The sequence below is a fragment of the Suillus plorans genome (assembly GCF_016647745.1).
Source record: "Suillus plorans strain S12 chromosome Unknown HD556scaffold_4, whole genome shotgun sequence".
Classification (NCBI taxonomy): domain Eukaryota; kingdom Fungi; phylum Basidiomycota; class Agaricomycetes; order Boletales; family Suillaceae; genus Suillus; species Suillus plorans.
In genome coordinates, this window is record NW_024537388.1 from 209193 (window position 1) to 225726 (window position 16534).

At 48.3% G+C, this 16534-nt stretch overlaps 5 protein-coding genes across 5 annotated transcripts; 1 reads left to right on the top strand and 4 right to left on the bottom strand.

Annotated features, from left to right (window-relative positions):
- Positions 1–557: 557 nt before the first annotated feature.
- Positions 558–2373, top strand: HD556DRAFT_1483302 (uncharacterized protein; the record flags this gene model as incomplete). The annotated part of the gene is made up of 7 exons (XM_041308665.1): positions 558–703; positions 1075–1273; positions 1415–1547; positions 1579–1640; positions 1680–1744; positions 1804–1963; positions 1999–2373. The coding sequence occupies 7 exons, from the start codon at positions 558–560 to the stop codon at positions 2179–2181; spliced, it is 948 nt and encodes a 315-aa protein (XP_041165953.1). The 3' UTR covers positions 2182–2373.
- Positions 2374–5231: 2858 nt separating this feature from the next.
- On the bottom strand, positions 5232–7801 carry HD556DRAFT_1227033 (minor succinate dehydrogenase isozyme, Sdh1p; the record flags this gene model as incomplete). The annotated part of the gene is made up of 13 exons (XM_041297127.1): positions 5232–5381; positions 5433–5550; positions 5604–5702; positions 5756–6060; positions 6113–6162; positions 6214–6513; positions 6563–7034; positions 7085–7162; positions 7222–7263; positions 7316–7339; positions 7393–7504; positions 7562–7617; positions 7673–7801. 13 exons carry the CDS (start codon positions 7799–7801, stop codon positions 5232–5234), a joined length of 1935 nt encoding a protein of 644 aa, XP_041165954.1.
- A 281-nt stretch (positions 7802–8082) lies between these two features.
- HD556DRAFT_1429235 (rab-GTPase-TBC domain-containing protein) lies at positions 8083–10865 on the bottom strand (the record flags this gene model as incomplete). The annotated part of the gene is made up of 9 exons (XM_041304795.1): positions 8083–8837; positions 8917–9342; positions 9394–9539; positions 9599–9917; positions 10030–10172; positions 10226–10293; positions 10349–10585; positions 10637–10766; positions 10819–10865. The coding sequence occupies 9 exons, from the start codon at positions 10863–10865 to the stop codon at positions 8083–8085; spliced, it is 2271 nt and encodes a 756-aa protein (XP_041165955.1).
- A 319-nt stretch (positions 10866–11184) lies between these two features.
- Positions 11185–13331, bottom strand: HD556DRAFT_1226867 (heat shock protein HSS1; the record flags this gene model as incomplete). Its single annotated transcript, XM_041297117.1, has 5 exons — positions 11185–11546; positions 11605–12429; positions 12477–13033; positions 13086–13235; positions 13285–13331. The coding sequence occupies 5 exons, from the start codon at positions 13329–13331 to the stop codon at positions 11185–11187; spliced, it is 1941 nt and encodes a 646-aa protein (XP_041165956.1).
- Positions 13332–13505: 174 nt separating this feature from the next.
- Positions 13506–16497, bottom strand: HD556DRAFT_1329143 (phosphatase 2A regulatory B subunit-domain-containing protein). Its single transcript, XM_041301642.1, has 8 exons — positions 16414–16497; positions 15830–16364; positions 15576–15772; positions 14668–15524; positions 14519–14620; positions 14210–14468; positions 14073–14151; positions 13506–14017 (listed from the first exon to the last, which is right to left on the bottom strand). The coding sequence occupies exons 1-8, from the start codon at positions 16435–16437 to the stop codon at positions 13929–13931; spliced, it is 2142 nt and encodes a 713-aa protein (XP_041165957.1). The 5' UTR covers positions 16438–16497; the 3' UTR covers positions 13506–13928.
- Positions 16498–16534: the final 37 nt, after the last annotated feature.

Here is a 16534-nt window from a genome sequence, read left to right on the forward strand (position 1 = left end):
GCGACACCCAAAAAAGGAAAGTGTGTCGCCCCGAAAACTGCAACATGTGCCGCCCCAAAATTATATCATGCCACCCCGAAAACAAAAGTGTGATGCCAAAAAAAAAGTATGAAAATTTCAGAATATTTCTTTGTTGAAGGCAAACTTGAGTGACGATTGTAGACTGGTATGTATACTGCTGGAAGACTACCTGGATACAATTCATAATTTCACTCTTCCAGTGCAAGAGGTGTGTATTTTGTAGTTGTGCACTGTTTCTTGTATCATACCAAGTACATCATGCATCACTGTGTATATTCAATCGATTTTTTAACAGAATGATTCACACTGGTAGTATCTAGTAGTACAGGTTTATTTGTACTGATATTTGTCACTCAACTGGAACAGTGCGAGCACTGGTGTCCATGATAGCTATACATCCTGTTGGAACTGTGTGAATTACCTGTCTGTGCTTATATGCTTTATGTGATCGCTGTCTGCTCTGTGAGAGTCTGTGGGAAACTGTGGGAAACTGTCAAAATAGGCATTATCTGGGAGAAATTGAGGACATCCAGGAAATGGTCAGTCTGGGGCCAGTCTGGGGCCAAAGTCTGGGGCGGGGTCTGGGGCCAAAGTCTGGGGCTGCGGCTGACGTGTGCAGAGCTCAATTCGGAGTCCCAATTATATCTGGTCACGTTTGCAATACCAGTGTGACCTGTTCATTGTGAGTTGTGACCCACCCTTTGTGACCTCTTGCAGGCCACACTGCGCTCAGTGACATCGAGGGCATCCAGGAAATGGCCACTCCAGGGCAAATAGTTCGGGGTGGACTCCAGGGCCAGAGTTCGGGGCATGTGACCTTTTCAGTCAGAGTTTCAATTCACAAGGCTGACATTACACGTAAGCAATTATGTCAATGCGCCGCCCCCCTAAGCTTGCCTCCTCACCCCTGCCTTGTTGCTGCGCCCACCACCTGCCTTGTTGCCCCCCTGCCTTGTTGCAATGTCGGCGTCCTTGCCAACAGGTGCAAGCCCACCCAACATTGGCTCACTTTTTGATCTGTCATCCATTGCTTGCTGACCTCCCATTCAACAGCCTCACCTCCTTCCTTCGCCGCGCCAAGATCCTCAAGGAGGATATCCTGCAGCCTCAGCCACACCACGTCTCCATCTTCTGCACCCCTCCTTTTCTTCCAGCAAGTGTCGCCGGCTTCCTTGCAGCCTCTTTGGACATGCCGCCAGAGGCAGTTGAAGTCCTATGGTCCTTGGTGAAGGACATCGTGTGGGAGCTCCGAGTAACGCTGAGGCGAGCGCAGATGACGAGACCACATTCAGGATTTATGGCCACGAGCTAGGACTTAGTACTTTTTTTTTCCTTCATGAATTGTGCTGATGTGATATGAACAGCAAAACGCACGCTATACCCTCCCATCAAGATTTGCGCCAACCACGAGTGTGCGGCATGGCAGCGCGGATCACTGCTGAAGAAGGAGGAGCCACGCCGTATTGTCTTGTTCACTCACAGCGAGGGTGCGAAGCCTGGCTGGATGATATACCTGAAGTGCCGAGGTAAGTTTTTGTTCTCGAGTGCATGCTCTAGGTGCTAAGTATGACGAAGAGTGCAATACCAACTACCAGGCCAACTATAGCGTCAACGGGGCCGTCTGAACATACTACCGAGGCATGCCGCAGTACATACAGGTCACCGATCATCAGTTCATCAAGCTGCAACTTGCCATGCACTGGATGGATCTGATGCAGATCGCGTACGTCTTTTCATTTACTTCTCGCAGTGCCGTCATTGACTTGGTATGATATTTGCTAGTGTATCGGCGACGAACTGCACCAACCTATACGCAATCACCCAGACTCGTCACGACCTTGGCGACAGTGATGATCACTGGCAGTTCAGCAATGCTCTGATGACAGAGCAAGTCTGGGATTGCTGCACACTTCTTGCCCTGCTTGACGATCACATACTAAGTGTATGTGGTGAGTAGAATGGTGGGTGTGTCGGCAGCCGCTAGCCATCTACGAGAGGCACACTAGTACTGACAGGAGGCATGATGATGGCGGCAGCTTTGGAATTGTCACAAAGCAAACACATGACAAAAAACAATTCAAACTCAGCCCGGGTCAGCCACGTTTGCCGAACACCCCAGACTCTGGCCCCAGACTGGCCCCAGACTGGCCAGATCTCTGACATTCACAAGAAATTTGTGTTTTACTGATGGAGCATGTAAAGATGCTACTTGCTGAATGCTGGATCTTGAGTGTTATTTTTTGGAACACACTGGTTGCTGTCATATTGATGCATTACACAGTACAACTACAGTGCACTAGTGATGCATCATCAGTGCAACTGTAGCATCCTTTACTTTATGCCCACTTCCACTTGCTGGTGCATCACCCCATGCATCACCCTCCACTCACCACTAATGCATTAGTCCACTCAATGTTGATGCACTGTGATGCATAAGCAAAAGCAAACAAACAAAATATGACAACATGGAGAGTTGAGCCAGCAGAGCTGGATGTTATCAACACAACATAATTAAATTTCAACATTGGCAAGAATTGAACAGAATAGCAGCTTCCTGGCCAATGGTGACCAAGTTAACACTACAAGTGGCAACATAATTAAATTATGACATTGGCAAGACTTGAATGGCAGAGCAGCTTCCTGGCCAAAATCCCGCACAGTATCGCAACAGGGACCAAGTTACCACTACACTATTCAGCTGATAATGAAGGAGGAGGTAAGAAGAGCTATCCAGTGATGGACATTTGGTTGTATCATTGTGCGTTGTAAGACCTATGGTCTTTTCAGCCTTGTATAGGCCATATTTGCCATCCCTCAGACTCTATTATATCCTGTGTTGTCTTTGCCATAGTGCACAGTATCTCATCGTTGGCCAATGGCCGCAGGTCTTGGCGCTCATTGGCTTGCATCAGCTTTTCTTTGGGTCCTTTGCGCATCCTCCATCCATCCTATCCATATCCTCTGTTGGTTTCATTGGTGCATACCTTACTCAATTAGTATTAGACTGACATTATTTCCAAAGCTATATCATTTATATTCTCATTACATGTGTCATGGACCCTACTTACATACTTATTGCTATCTACTTGGTTCCGAATAGCGCTTAGGCGCGCATACATATATATCCCATACTTACGAATTTCATGTATCTTCTTTTCCCTCACTCGAAATCTATCACCACTCTGCACACAAAATAAACATCCGCACTCAAAGTCAGTAAAATTCAGGCATATCTCGGTGCACGCATTTCTACCGGCCGCCTTACTTGATTATATCAATACATTCGCGTATTCATCAGCTTTCTCATCTCTACGTTCTGGCTTCACTTCTCTGATGACATCTCTAGTGCGATTTTAGTACTGTAATACCAAATAACATGACATGTACCACCAGTGAGGGAGAATGGCGAAGGCACCAGTGAGGGAGGACAACAAAGGCACCAGTGAGGGAGGAGGACGCCAAAGGCACAAGGGAGAGAGACAGCAAAGGCACCAGTGAGGGAGGAGGACAACAAAGGCACAAGGGAGAGAGACAATGAAAGCACAAGGGAGGGAAACAGCGGGGACAATGAGCACAATGAGGAGAAATAAGACCCGTGAGAAGCCTGTTGGGCATTGCAGAGGGTGCCAGGTTAAGATAAGCAGATGATGTGAGGTGGGGTGCTTACCAATTAGGGCCCATAGGCCCACCCCTACCATAGTAGGGTATTGGTGGAGGTAGTATATTATTTCTAAAGGTATTTTGGAGAGCTGGGGCACTATTTAATGCTGGTGTAGAGATTTAACGGAATTGAGCCTAATTATAGTTGGCGAGGCATGTAACTGCCAAGTATGATAAGGCTTATTAATAATTGTAACGGCAGTTAACCGCCAGTCCCCAACTCCGCCCAGCTGTATCAGTGATGTCTCGTCTCTTCTTAACTACTCAGCTCAGAACTTCAGTTGTACTGAATTTAATGCCAAAAAACAAGTGAGACAAGATAAAGGAGTGGAAAACACACAACGATACGATGGCAACCACAAACCACTCAATAAGGCATTAAAAACCCACAAACTTTTTGACAGAGACGGGTATGTTTCTAACCTACAAAACCCTCCTTTGGGAGTTGGGGAAGCATCCCAGGTGACGATGGTGTCACGAAACATCACAAAAGGTCACAACAATGTCACATCATGTGATGTCGTTGCATTTGGATGTCATAGGTCTATCTTAGAGGCAGAAAAGTGAAATTATGGATTGTATTCATGTAGTCTTCCAGTAGTATACATACTAGTCTACAATTGTCACTCAAGTTTGCCTTCAATAAAATACTATTCTAAAATTTTCATACTTTTTTTTTTGGCATCACACTTTTGTTTTCGGGGCGGCATGATATAATTTTGGGGCGACACATGTTGCAGTTTTCGAGGCGACACACTTTCCTTTTTTGGGTGTCGCACAAATTCAGTTTCCGGGGGGGCACACATTTTATTTCGGGGGGGCACAAATAATATTTGTGCAGATTCAGCAGCATACAAATTCAATTTCGGGGGGGCACACTTTTTATTTCGGGGGGGCACAAATAATATTTGTGCAGATTCAGCAGCATACAGAAGCGTGTGCAAGAGTTGGAAACAAAAATGGAAAAAATGGAAGGTAAAATGGAAGACGTGGAAGGTAAATGGAAGCTAAAATGAAAGATTTTTAGCGCGCTCAAAATCTCAGCAAGTCACGCTGATAGGCTGGCAAGCAGCCAGTCAAGTGTTTGATGGTATGCCTTCTAACTGCGTCCGAATCTTTGAATGTAGAACTCGCTGAATTTGCATGGGCAGAACTTTCAGTCGAAACTAAGACCAGCCTGGAAGTATATTCAATATTTGACTGTAGGTCTTCATGTTGTACTAAATCTAGATCTGACCATCATTTATGTAGTCCATTCCCTCTTCTTCTATCATTCTCGCTACAATCCGAACAAACCCACTGCCATTACTCGGGCTGTGCAGTCCGCTTATGCAACCATCCACCGAGATGTACGTCAGGCGATCACATCAGTATCCAAAAGCAAGAACAAGCACGGAGATGAGCGACGACAGATAGCTCATCCCAAAGTACCCAGAAGAGATTTCGAGATACTTATAAACTCCTTGAGTCCAGGGTCTCATCATCACGTCTTCGAACATCTTAGAAACACTTTTTTATAGTACTATTAGCTACTACATCCTACAATCCGCTCAATATGTCCGCTTGAATGGCGGGACTGCCTTGCATTCATTTTCATCGAGGGTCTCGCCAATGACACTGCGGTACTTGAGAGTGACGTCGGGCAAGTTGATATCGGGCTGTATTGTGAGGGTGTGCTTCATCCAGTGGTCGTCGTCACGCTACAGATAGGTTTAACAAATAGATTCACGACGTGTGACACAAACACTAACCTCAGGGAAGTCCTCACGAGCATGAGCACCTCGGGACTCCTTACGAGCAGCAGCGGCCGTGATAGTTTGAACTGCACACTGAAGGAGGTTGCGTAGTTCAAGAGTCTCAACGAGATCACTAAGATGAACGCATGAGCACGAAATCAGCATCACATAAACATAAAGCCCTACGAGTTCCAGATCATGCTCCTATCCTTGATGCCGACATTGTCAAACGATTTGTATATTTGATGTATCTTCTGAACACCTTCGTCGAGAGTCTGCTGTGTGCTGCGATGATCGTCAGTATCCCTTTTCATTCAGACGTAGTTGGTGGAACGCACCGGAAGACAGCGGCATCGCTTTGCATCGCTTTTTGCATCTCTAGCCTAATTTCGGCAGTAGGCTTGGGACCATCTGCATTTCTGATCTGGTCCAAGAACTCCACGCTCTTAAGGCCAGACTCTTCAGGAATAGCTTTGTGAACTTTTCCGGGAGTCAAGGTCTCCGCAATATGATGAGCACATGCGCGACCAAAGACGACGAGATCCAGGAGGGAGTTTGCACCAAGACGGTTCGCGCCGTGAACGGACACGCACGCGGCCTCACCAGCTGCATACAGACCAGGAACAATCTTGTCCTTGCCATTCTGACCACAGCCTATGAGCAGGATGCAACCAGTGCAACTAGCCCAAGCTCACCTCGTCAACAGTCAGCACCTCACCAGTGTACCTGGTGGGAATACCACCCACTATCGAAAGGTCAGCTACAGTACAGAAGACAGTATAGTAGGGATACTGACTGTTGTAATGGACAGTAGGTAGCACTGGGATAGGCTCCTTGGTGACATCGACTCCAGAGAAAATAGCAGCAGTCTCGGAGATACCGGGAAGCCTCTCGTGGAGGACTTCGGGAGGTAAATGGCTAAGCTGAAGGTATAGGTGGTCCTTCTCAGGCCCAACACCACGGCCTTCACGGATCTCAATCGTCATCGAACGAGATACGACATCACGGGAAGCAAGATCCTTGGCCGTGGGTGCATAACGCTCCATGAAACGCTCGCCCTCAGAGTTCAGGAGGTAACCTCCCTCACCACGGGAACCTAACCCACAGTCAGCCACAAGGCAGATATCTGACAGAAAGACAGTCACCCTCAGTGATAAGGCAGCCGGCGCCATAGATGCCGGTTGGGTGGAACTGAACGAACTCCAGATCCTGCAGAGGAAGGCCAGCACGAGCAATCATTGCATTACCATCACCTGAACAGGTGTGCGCACTCGTGCAGCTGAAATAGGCACGACCGTAACCGCCGGTTGCGAGGACTGTCTTATGTGCCCTGAAGCGGTGAAGCGTACCGTCCTCCATATTGAGCGCAATGACCCCAACACACTCGCCATCCTGCATGATCAAGTCCAGAGCAAAGTATTCGATGAAGAAATTCGTGTTGTGTCGCAGCGACTGGCCGTAAAGGGTGTGGAGGAGAGCGTGACCGGTACGATCGGCAGCCGCAGCACAACGATATGCTTGACCACCTTTGCCATACTTCAAAGACTGACCACCAAAGGCACGTTGGTAAATCTTTCCATCCTTGGTACGGGAAAATGGGACACCATAATGTTCAAGCTGGAAAAAGTAATCAGCCAAAGAAACAAGTACGTAAGATCTAAGCTGACCTCGTAGACGGATCTGGGAGCCTCACGACACATATAATGGATGGCATCTTGGTCACCAAGCCAGTCGGAGCCTTTAACCTGTGAAAATTCAGCTCAACTACACGACTCGAGAGCGTAATGTATCAAAGGACACGAACCGTGTCGTACATGTGCCACCGCCAGTCGTCTTCTGTCATGTTCTACGTGCAACTCATCAGTGAAAAGAGTATAAACTCATCAAGGTGCGCTTACACCAAGAGCAGCATTGATACCACCCTTGAAAATGTGATATGAGTGTGTCAGATACTGCTGAACATGGCGCAACATACCTGTGCCGCAACAGTGTGACTCCGGGTTGGGAATAACTTAGTGATACATGCCGTGTTGAAGCCAGCTTCCGCAAGACCGAAGGCAGCGCGAAGACCTGCACCGCCAGCACCACTAAAGGGTCGCATACTTAGCTCTAATAATTATTTATGGGTTCGGAGCATTACTCACACGACAATAGCATCGTACTCGTGTTCAATAAGAGGGTATTTGCCTGAAGACCAGGACTTAAAAACCATCAGAATAGTAGAAAAAACGACATGGGAGAGCTGGGAGATATACCTTGACCTCCTCTGCCTTGACTGGATTAGACGCTACGACTCTCCTGACGGGGAGTGAAGTGGAAAAAGCGCGTTGATGATGAAGCAGAGCCCGAGAGGGCACCGCCTTAGACACCGACTTCCTGAACATGGATGTTGTCGTCGTCGACGGTGAAGAAGAAAAATAACCAAAAGACTTGCGAAAAACCCGATGAGCTACGTACGGGAAAGTTGTTGACACCGGAGGCCTTGCAATGGGAAATCACGCGCCGAGTCGGCCAATAACCTTCCCACCATTGGTCAATCAAATTCCGTACAACCTCCGCCTACTAGTACCATATACCATAATCTAATTGCATTAATCCATGTCCCGAATGTACAGATATCTATTAGCGCGATCGCCATCTCTCATAACCGCCACAGGCAAAAAATCTACTTGAGAACTCCCAGCGGATCGTGCTGCTGCACTTCACTTCGGATCTTCGGACTTTGATCGCTTGTGACGGCCGCAGGCGGCATCCCACCCACATCAGGCGTGCGTTGGAAGGGATTATTAGATGATAGGCGAAGGGGTGTCCGCTGCATCGTAATCGGCTTGACGGGGAACACCCCAGTCGATGACTGAACGCGATTATGAGTCGAGGATGCCATAGGAATCGCCTTTGAGGTCATCGAAGAAGAGTGTAATGGAGCAGATGTCGTTGACCGAAGAAACACAGGAGTCCCAGACGTGTTGGGGAGAAAATTTCGAACTTCCCGCTGCAACGGTGGCACTGGGTGCTCGTTTGTAGGGCTCGTGATTGAACGTTGTCTTCTTGGTTGGGAGACAGATGCTTCCCTAGACTCCTGCTTGCGCTGACCTTCCAAACGCTTATTGTATTCTACCACCCCCCACAGACGGCGTTCATCAATCTCCTTGACCTCCCCACCTAAGATGTCCCTCACATAAGCCAGTGACTCGAGAGCCTCTTTATGCTGCACCGAAACTCTCGCAACACCCTCATCCTTGGCTTCCGATGATTCTTTGGACTGTAAAACGCTTAGTATCCAAGTAATCGATTCACCAAGGCGTTTATTCTGCGCTCTCAGTTCTCGTTCCGTATCCATGCGGCGGTCGTTCTCCGAAACATGCCTTTCATCTGTCACCTGCTCGTCGAGCAAGGGATATGCCGCATACGGCGCCGATACTGTAGATGGCGTGCGAACCAAAGATGCGGCCAATTCGGGGAGGTTGCGCTACCATGCCACAAATCAGGAGGAGGACACTCTCAATATTGTCTAGGCTTACCCTTAGTTCGGACACCGCATTCATTACAGTCTTGTTGATCCCAAGGCTCTCCCCGCGATCCATGAGACCCCGAGCAATCAATTCTGGGAGCCCTATCTGGAACGAGGGCGATTGACGCATATGCTCTCCTTGCGCAGAGGAAGTTCCATGAAAATCTGATGAGGAAATCGGAGGACGTGCCCTCCGCCTCGTTTGGGCAGGTGGATCAGGTACTTCCAGGGGAATATTTAGAAGGTTGCGGTTTTCAGTCATCACAACCGCGCCCGCGGAGGGTGTACGGGACATTTCCAGCGACGATGCTTGACGAAGTAGTAGGATTGCGTGATGCGGGGCTCCATCTTCCGCCTGAGAAGGAGGGTATCGCAACAGGTATGTTAGTTGCATGCTATAGTCCGATGCGATCACTACAGACCATTATTGTCTAAATACAACTCAAGAGGATATTGAGAACTCACATTTGGTTCGTATCCGTATAAGCATAGCCACGCATATCCACTGAGCGAGCTCAGAAATTGGGATTGGGTTCGCGAATAGCCCGTCCCATAATATCATCGCATCATCCATAGAAAGTTCACGAGTGAACAACAGGCGAAGCCATCGTCTGACAATGTGATCGATCAGATTAGCCTGACAGGGTCCAGGAGACATGAAAGCACACACAAGCCATAGATTTGTGGCTCGATGCCCGAGCTCTGCAACACGCCGTGAAGAATGGGATCGACGGATTTCAAAAGATTATTTTGAATGTGGTTGCAGGCCAGGTTAATAGGTGACATGTACGGCTTAAAGTTAACTTGACCACGGGCAGAGGACGTTTCGACAGATGACGGTTCGCGCCACTCGTACCACTTGGAGATATCGCTCATGATCGCGCAAAAAAGTGCCCATGAATCAGCCGCAATCCACGTCCGCGAGCAAACCTCCCGAAAGACAGATTCGTCCGACGATGATGTAGCGTCATCGGCAGTGGAGTCATAATCTACAGCCAAAGATATTTATTCTTCAGCTTTGAAAACAGTCATATGAGCGGACCAAGCAGACGAGACATAGACTGCGGACACATGGAAGACACGAGCGGTTGGATCACATACCTACAACATAGTACACGGGTGCAAGTAGCTCATGCATGCCTTGCCGGTATTCAATATCGGGATGCATGACAGCGTATAGGAACAAAATATTAGTGAGTTGCTGCTGTACATCATCGTCGCGAAAGTAGCCTATATCAGGGAAACTGCAGAAAAGAAGATGTACCATAAACTGTAAATCTTTGAGAACGGAACTCACGTCCGCTCAACATCTTGCTGGATAGTCTTCCGGAGGTCTACAGCTGCAAACCATTCCCTCCAAGGGTTCTTCAATGCACACTATTAAGACGATGGTTGAGTACATGCAAAAGCGTTTGCGTACCTCATCATGTAAGCTAAGAGGGTTGTTCATCTCCAAGTCCGTCGGCGGCTTGACGTTCCTCCTTGGAATGGTGAGGCCTGGCACGACAAAAGTCTCATCATAAGATCCATCTGGAGCACGCATCTTCTCCAGCAGTAGCTCGGAGTACTGCTTCCTGTAGGCGCGTAAAGCCTCCAGCGGTGGTACTGCTATTTCGTGAGGTGGAGGTTCCAGTGGCACGTTTTTCAAGAGGAACAGCTAATGGGAATAGGTGTGAGCACGTAGTCTGATTCACTGTGTTCCCCTTGCCTTCCATGCTAGACTTCTCCCTGGTACACCGATACCACCATCTGAAGACTGGAGAAGGCGGCCTGCTGCGATCGCATCTCTTAGCTTGGAGAGACTCGACCCGTGATGAAAGAGCTGGTCGTAGACATTCCTGGAGACTAGTTTTGTGCTGATTTTTCCTGATAACTCTCGATATAACAAACCTTGTCATGTGTTGAGGGGGTCTTGTCCTTGAGGGCATTTGTGCCATAGTCGACGCTCACCGTTCCAGATGCAGAAGCTTGTTTTACGCACGCAAGAGTAAAGATTGACATACTGAGATAGCACGCATTAATACTTCATCTATACTAGTACTCATCTCAAGGACTCATGAAGGAACGTTTGCATTACAAATGAAGAGATGGAAGAGAAATTCATTCTAGGAAATGCGATAATGTAACATACACTCAATTGTAGTAAGGAGTCGGACATTATTGGTTCATGACACACTCGTACCGTGCTATGCGATGGAAATATGACGTAAAATGCGCAACAAAAACACTAGGCAAACAAGAAAACAAGCGGCTGCTTTAGTCGACCTCCTCCACAGAAGGACCGTCCTCGCCCGCGCCAGGGAAACCACCTGGCGCACCGCCAGGAGCACCGGGGAAACCACCAGGAGCACCACCTGCAGCGCCGTAGAGCTTCTGCATGATAGGGTTGGCGATGCTCTCCAACTCCTTTTGCTTGCCCTCATACTCCTCCTTTGATGCTTCCTGTGATGCATCCAGCCACGAGATGGTCTCGTTGACGGAGCTCTCGAGCTTCGACTTGTCGGCGGGGTCGAACTTGTCAGCAAGCTTCTCGTCAGTGATAGAATTGCGCAGGTTGTATGCATATGATTCAAGGCCATTCTTGGCCTGAATGCGAGCAGCCGCGGCCTCATCTTCAGCTGTAAGATAGCAAAGTCAATTTATGGATGCAAATAACGTAGAAGAGCAGAAACCTACCTTTGTATTTCTCAGCTTCGTTAACCATGCGCTCGATCTCCTCTGCAGACAAGCGACCCTTGTCGTTGGTGATTGTGATGCGATTTGACTTGCCGGTAGTTTTGTCAGATGCGGAGACGTTCAGGATACCGTTGGCGTCAATGTCGAAGGTGACCTCGACCTGAGGAACACCACGGGGTGCCGGGGGAATGCCAGATAGCTCGAACTTGCCGAGCAAGTTGTTGTCCTTCGTGCGCGCACGCTCACCCTCGTACACCTGGATCAAGACACCAGGCTGGTTGTCCGAGTATGTCGAGAATGTCTCAGACTTCTTGGTGGGGACGGTGGTGTTGCGCTTGATGAGGGCAGTCATGACACCACCGGCAGTCTCAATACCGAGCGATAGAGGAGCGACATCGAGAAGCAGGAGGTCCTGAGTCTTCTCAGAGGTGTCGCCGGAAAGAATGGCAGCCTGAACGGCAGCACCGTAAGCAACGGCCTCATCAGGGTTGATGCTCTTATTGGGCTCCTTGCCATTGAAGAAGTCAGACACGAGCTTAACGATACGGGGAATACGCGTGGAACCGCCGACAAGGACGATTTCATGGACGTTCGCCTTGTCGATCTTAGAGTCCCGGAGGACCTTCTCGACGGGCTCGAGCGTGCTGCGGAACAGGTCCGCGCACAACTCCTCGAAACGGGCACGAGTAAGGGAAGTATAGAAGTCGATACCCTCAAAGAGGGAGTCAATCTCAATGGAAGTCTGGGTGGCCGATGACAGAGTCCGCTTGGCACGCTCGCAGGAAGTTCGTAGACGACGGAGCGCACGAGGGTTGGAAGAGAGATCTGTTACGTTGTTAGCCCAGAAAACAACAGATATAAAATTGACTCACCCTTCTTGTGCTTGCGCTTGAACTCTTGTGCGAAGTGGTTGACGAGTCGGTTGTCAAAGTCCTCACCACCCAAGTGAGTGTCACCAGCAGTGGCCTTCACCTCGAATATACCCTCCTCGATGGTCAAGAGCGACACATCAAAGGTTCCTCCTCCAAGATCGAAGATGAGGACGTTGCGCTCACCGATAACCTTTTTGTCGAGACCATATGCGATGGCAGCAGCAGTGGGTTCGTTGATGATACGAAGAACGTTCATTCCAGAGATAGTACCAGCGTCTTTTGTAGCCTGTCTCTGGGAGTCGTTAAAGTAGGCAGGGACGGTGACGACAGCGTCGTTGATATTGTAGCCCAAGTAGGACTCAGCGGTCTCCTTCATCTTAAGAAGAACCATCGACGAGATTTCCTCGGGAGAAAACTCCTTCTGCTCTCCCTTGTACTCCACTCGGATGTAAGGCTTGCCACCCTTGCTGAAAACAGTGAAGGGGAAGTGCTTGACGTCGGACTGGACCTCAGCATCATCGAATTTACGACCGATAAGACGCTTGGCGTCGAAAACGCTACGCAGACGAGTTAGCACTAGAAAGGAAAAGACCAAGGGTCGAAACTTACGTATTGTGGGGGTTCATAGCTACCTGATTCTTGGCAGCATCACCAATCAACCGTTCGCTGTCCGAAAAGGAGACATAAGAGGGGGTAGTACGGTTACCCTGGTCGTTGGCGATGATCTCAACACGGTCATTTTGCCAAACACCGACACAACTAGACGATTGCATGAGCATTGGCGATAGAAGCCCTAGACCAAACTTACGAGTAGGTTGTGCCCAAGTCGATACCGATGGCTTTAGATGGCGACATTTTAAGAGATTAGGATTCTTGTGAGGATTAAGGACGTGTTTAAAGGAAGTTTATGCTCTTCGAGCTCACCTATATAGGACTGAGGAAAAAGATAACAGTGAAGAAAGATCGAACGCGAATTGACATCTTTTATATGAAAGATATTCTTCGTCATTCCAGGACGTTCCTTCATCATTCTAGAGGGTTCTTTCCTGACGTAGATCGATTACATAACCACAACATGACATACTTACTCCAGGGTCACTGCCCTAACCGTTCGCGTTAACCCTTGAGAACAATGACATTGGCTATGTTGGTCACGATAATGTCCAAAATACTTCTCTAGAGGATATGTATCGTACGGTAGTGGTAAAAAGAAAATTTCAGAAGCATATAACGAAATGCTGTAAACGCTCCAGGCTTGTTCATCAGAACATAAAATGACACGCTGTGTACCAAGTAGAATAGCCCTGATGTCGGTCGAGAAGTATAACACAGGCAGAAATGAGGTAGCGCAGAATTGAATTGGAAATGTCGTCAGTCATGCGGGCCTGAAGCTCAGATAGTATCTTGTCAATTCAGTCATGATTATACGAAAAAGAATACGCGGTCGTGCGGTTATGCCCCATTTGTATGATGTCCCCCGATTCCAAGAGTATCATCCAAGCTTCGATGAGCTTGTAGGTCGCGAATTACAGTCGGATCCACTGAACATGAGGTATAAGCTTAAACTGCGGATTGATGAAATGAAAAGGCACGCACCGGGAAGAACGCTCTTTCGTCGTACATGAGGACTCTGAGAAACGGGTGAATGATCACCTCCGACTTGGGGAAACTCACGCTGAAACCATGTGGTAAACAGGTGCACCAAGATTGTTGATGGTCGAGACGCCACTCACATCCAACCCAGGGTCAGCCATGGGCACTCGTTCGATACCCGATTCGTCCAAGTCACCCGGAATATCACCATCAAGCGACACTGCATTCAGCTCCATCGATAAGTCCAGAATATCCGAATCATCATTAGGAGATGGAGGCGGCGGGGGTAAACGTTCGACCTCTTGAAATCCTGGAGGCAACTTCCCGCCAGCATTCTGTATTGCCTTCTCGCGGACTTTCTGCCATTGCTCATATCGCTCAACAGCATGTTGTTGTTCCCTGTCGTCTTGGGTTCATATTAAACCGAGGTAGAATATCAGTGAACTTACTCAATCTTCCGTTGCCTGTAGTGTTGCATCGTGTCGTCAAACAACTCTGGGTTGATCTCCATAAATAACTTTAGTGCATTATACACCATCCCATGAATAGTCCTAACGAGAAGTGAGTAGCCGTCCATTGATAGAAACGGTTGACGCACCGGTTCCAGTGGCTCTTGGAATTTGTATACAACGCGGGAAAGACGATTGGGAGGAGAACGGCTAGATTATCGCTCATGAGATTGACTACGTATTCGTTGTTCCAGTATAGCAAGGCTCGCTCAGCGACCTGGAAGTGTTGGCTGTTGATACATCGGGCAAGTTGCTGGAATAGCGGAACCTGGATCTTCTGGAACTCCAAGGGATCGGTGACATCAAGTACTTCCTCGACTTCATTCAGGAACATGACCTCTTTTGGGGAGTTGACCTTGGGCCAGTATTTGAGCAGTCCGAGCATAACCTCCTCCGCCAGGGCTGGATCCTTCTCTAGGAACTGCACGACACAGTATGCAAGTTGGGGGTGATAAAGCGAAAGACTCTTGACTTTATGTAGGGGGAGGAGCACGCGGGTTAAGAACGTCTTGTGCTCGTCCTTTAGAGGTAGGGCAAAGCCGTTGATGATCGAGCCCAATATTTCAAGGAGCTCTGCGATCCCATTATGTCTCTCCGATTCGTAAATGAAATGATAAAAGACGTTGTTTATCGACCGACGGATAAAGGCCCGAAGGTTGAGGAATTTACCGTAAATGCGGTGTAGGGTAGTCTTGAGAAAGTCGCGTTCGCGAGGGTCTTCAGAGTCGAAGAGCTCGAGGAGATTTAGCACGAAAGGCTGGTCAATGTATCGTTTGGCAAGATTGGTGTTGAAATCTGGGCTCTCGACGAAGCGAAGAAAAAATTCGTACACAATCTGGAGATGAGGCCAGGCGAGTTCCAAGACAGGCTCATCTTCTTCAGGGTCAAAAGCATCACCGGTTGGGTTGACAGGCGGGGGTATTGATCGGAAGAGGTTGACAGCAAACTAATTTGAGAAGTGAGTGGAACATAAATGTTTGGGTAATTTGAGACTAACCATGTTGACGACCTCGGGGTATATATTTTCAGTGATAACATTCCTTTGAGTTGTGATATACTCGAGCATTTCGTGTAAGGTCTGTGCCTTGATTTGTTTACCTTTAAGCTCTGCACTCGCGTCATTGAAGTCAAATAAGACGCGGCACTGATTGAGCTTCTTGATAAATAAGAGAGAACGCTCGTTGATGGGAATATCTGGATAAAGTGGATAATTAGTGACACGACACGGGTCTTAACGGAACTAGTAAATACCTGAGAAAGGGGGCAATTTTTCGATGTCAACCTTTTCAGTGACAACGAAGCGACTGCTACGCTGCTTGCGTGGAGGTTTTCCGACGATAGGGATTGTATCGCGCGGACCAGAACGTAGACGGTTGAGTGTGTTTGCGCGCGGAGGAGTGGAAGTGCCATCTAGACCAATTGTGCTACGTTCTGGAGAACTATATGGACCTGAGCGGGGTGCTAGGTCAGACGATGGGTCTGAGCTAACGACAACAATTGGAGGAATGGGGGATGGGTTCCCTGTGGAAGGGTACCTGCGATCTGGTGGAGAAGGAGTGATTGAAGTAGCAGAAGCTGGACGGCCTGAGGAAGAGGAACCTTGTGAAGTGAGAGAGTGATTACTAGAGTTGTTAACTGATGCGCCTGGCAGACCACTTGAAACAGGTTGAGGAAGTGGCTTTGCTGTGTTTGGTGGTGGAGGTGGAGGAGCTACTTGTGAAGTAGATGTAGATTTTTGATCTTTAGACTTTGATGAGGAAGAATCTTGAGAACTCTTCCTATTAAGCTGTGGATGATATTAGATATATTGGACAGTGATAAATGGATGAACTAACGAAAGATTTCTTGAGCCCCTTCATAGCAGTCGCTACTTGTTGGTTGCTGTTGCTGTTGGGATCGATGAAGGGTGTGACTCAACATCACATTTCAGTCACAAGTCACAACTTGTCGTCCAGC

Coding starts and splice junctions, on each gene's coding strand:
- HD556DRAFT_1329143 (XM_041301642.1), bottom strand. CDS start 16,437: ATGAAGGGGCTCAAGAAATCTTTC. Junction 15,525..15,575: donor ACCCCGAGGTCGTCAACATG/GTTAGTCTCAAA, acceptor TTCTCAAATTAG/TTTGCTGTCAACCTCTTCCG. Junction 14,621..14,667: donor TCCAAGAGCCACTGGAACCG/GTGCGTCAACCG, acceptor ACTTCTCGTTAG/GACTATTCATGGGATGGTGT.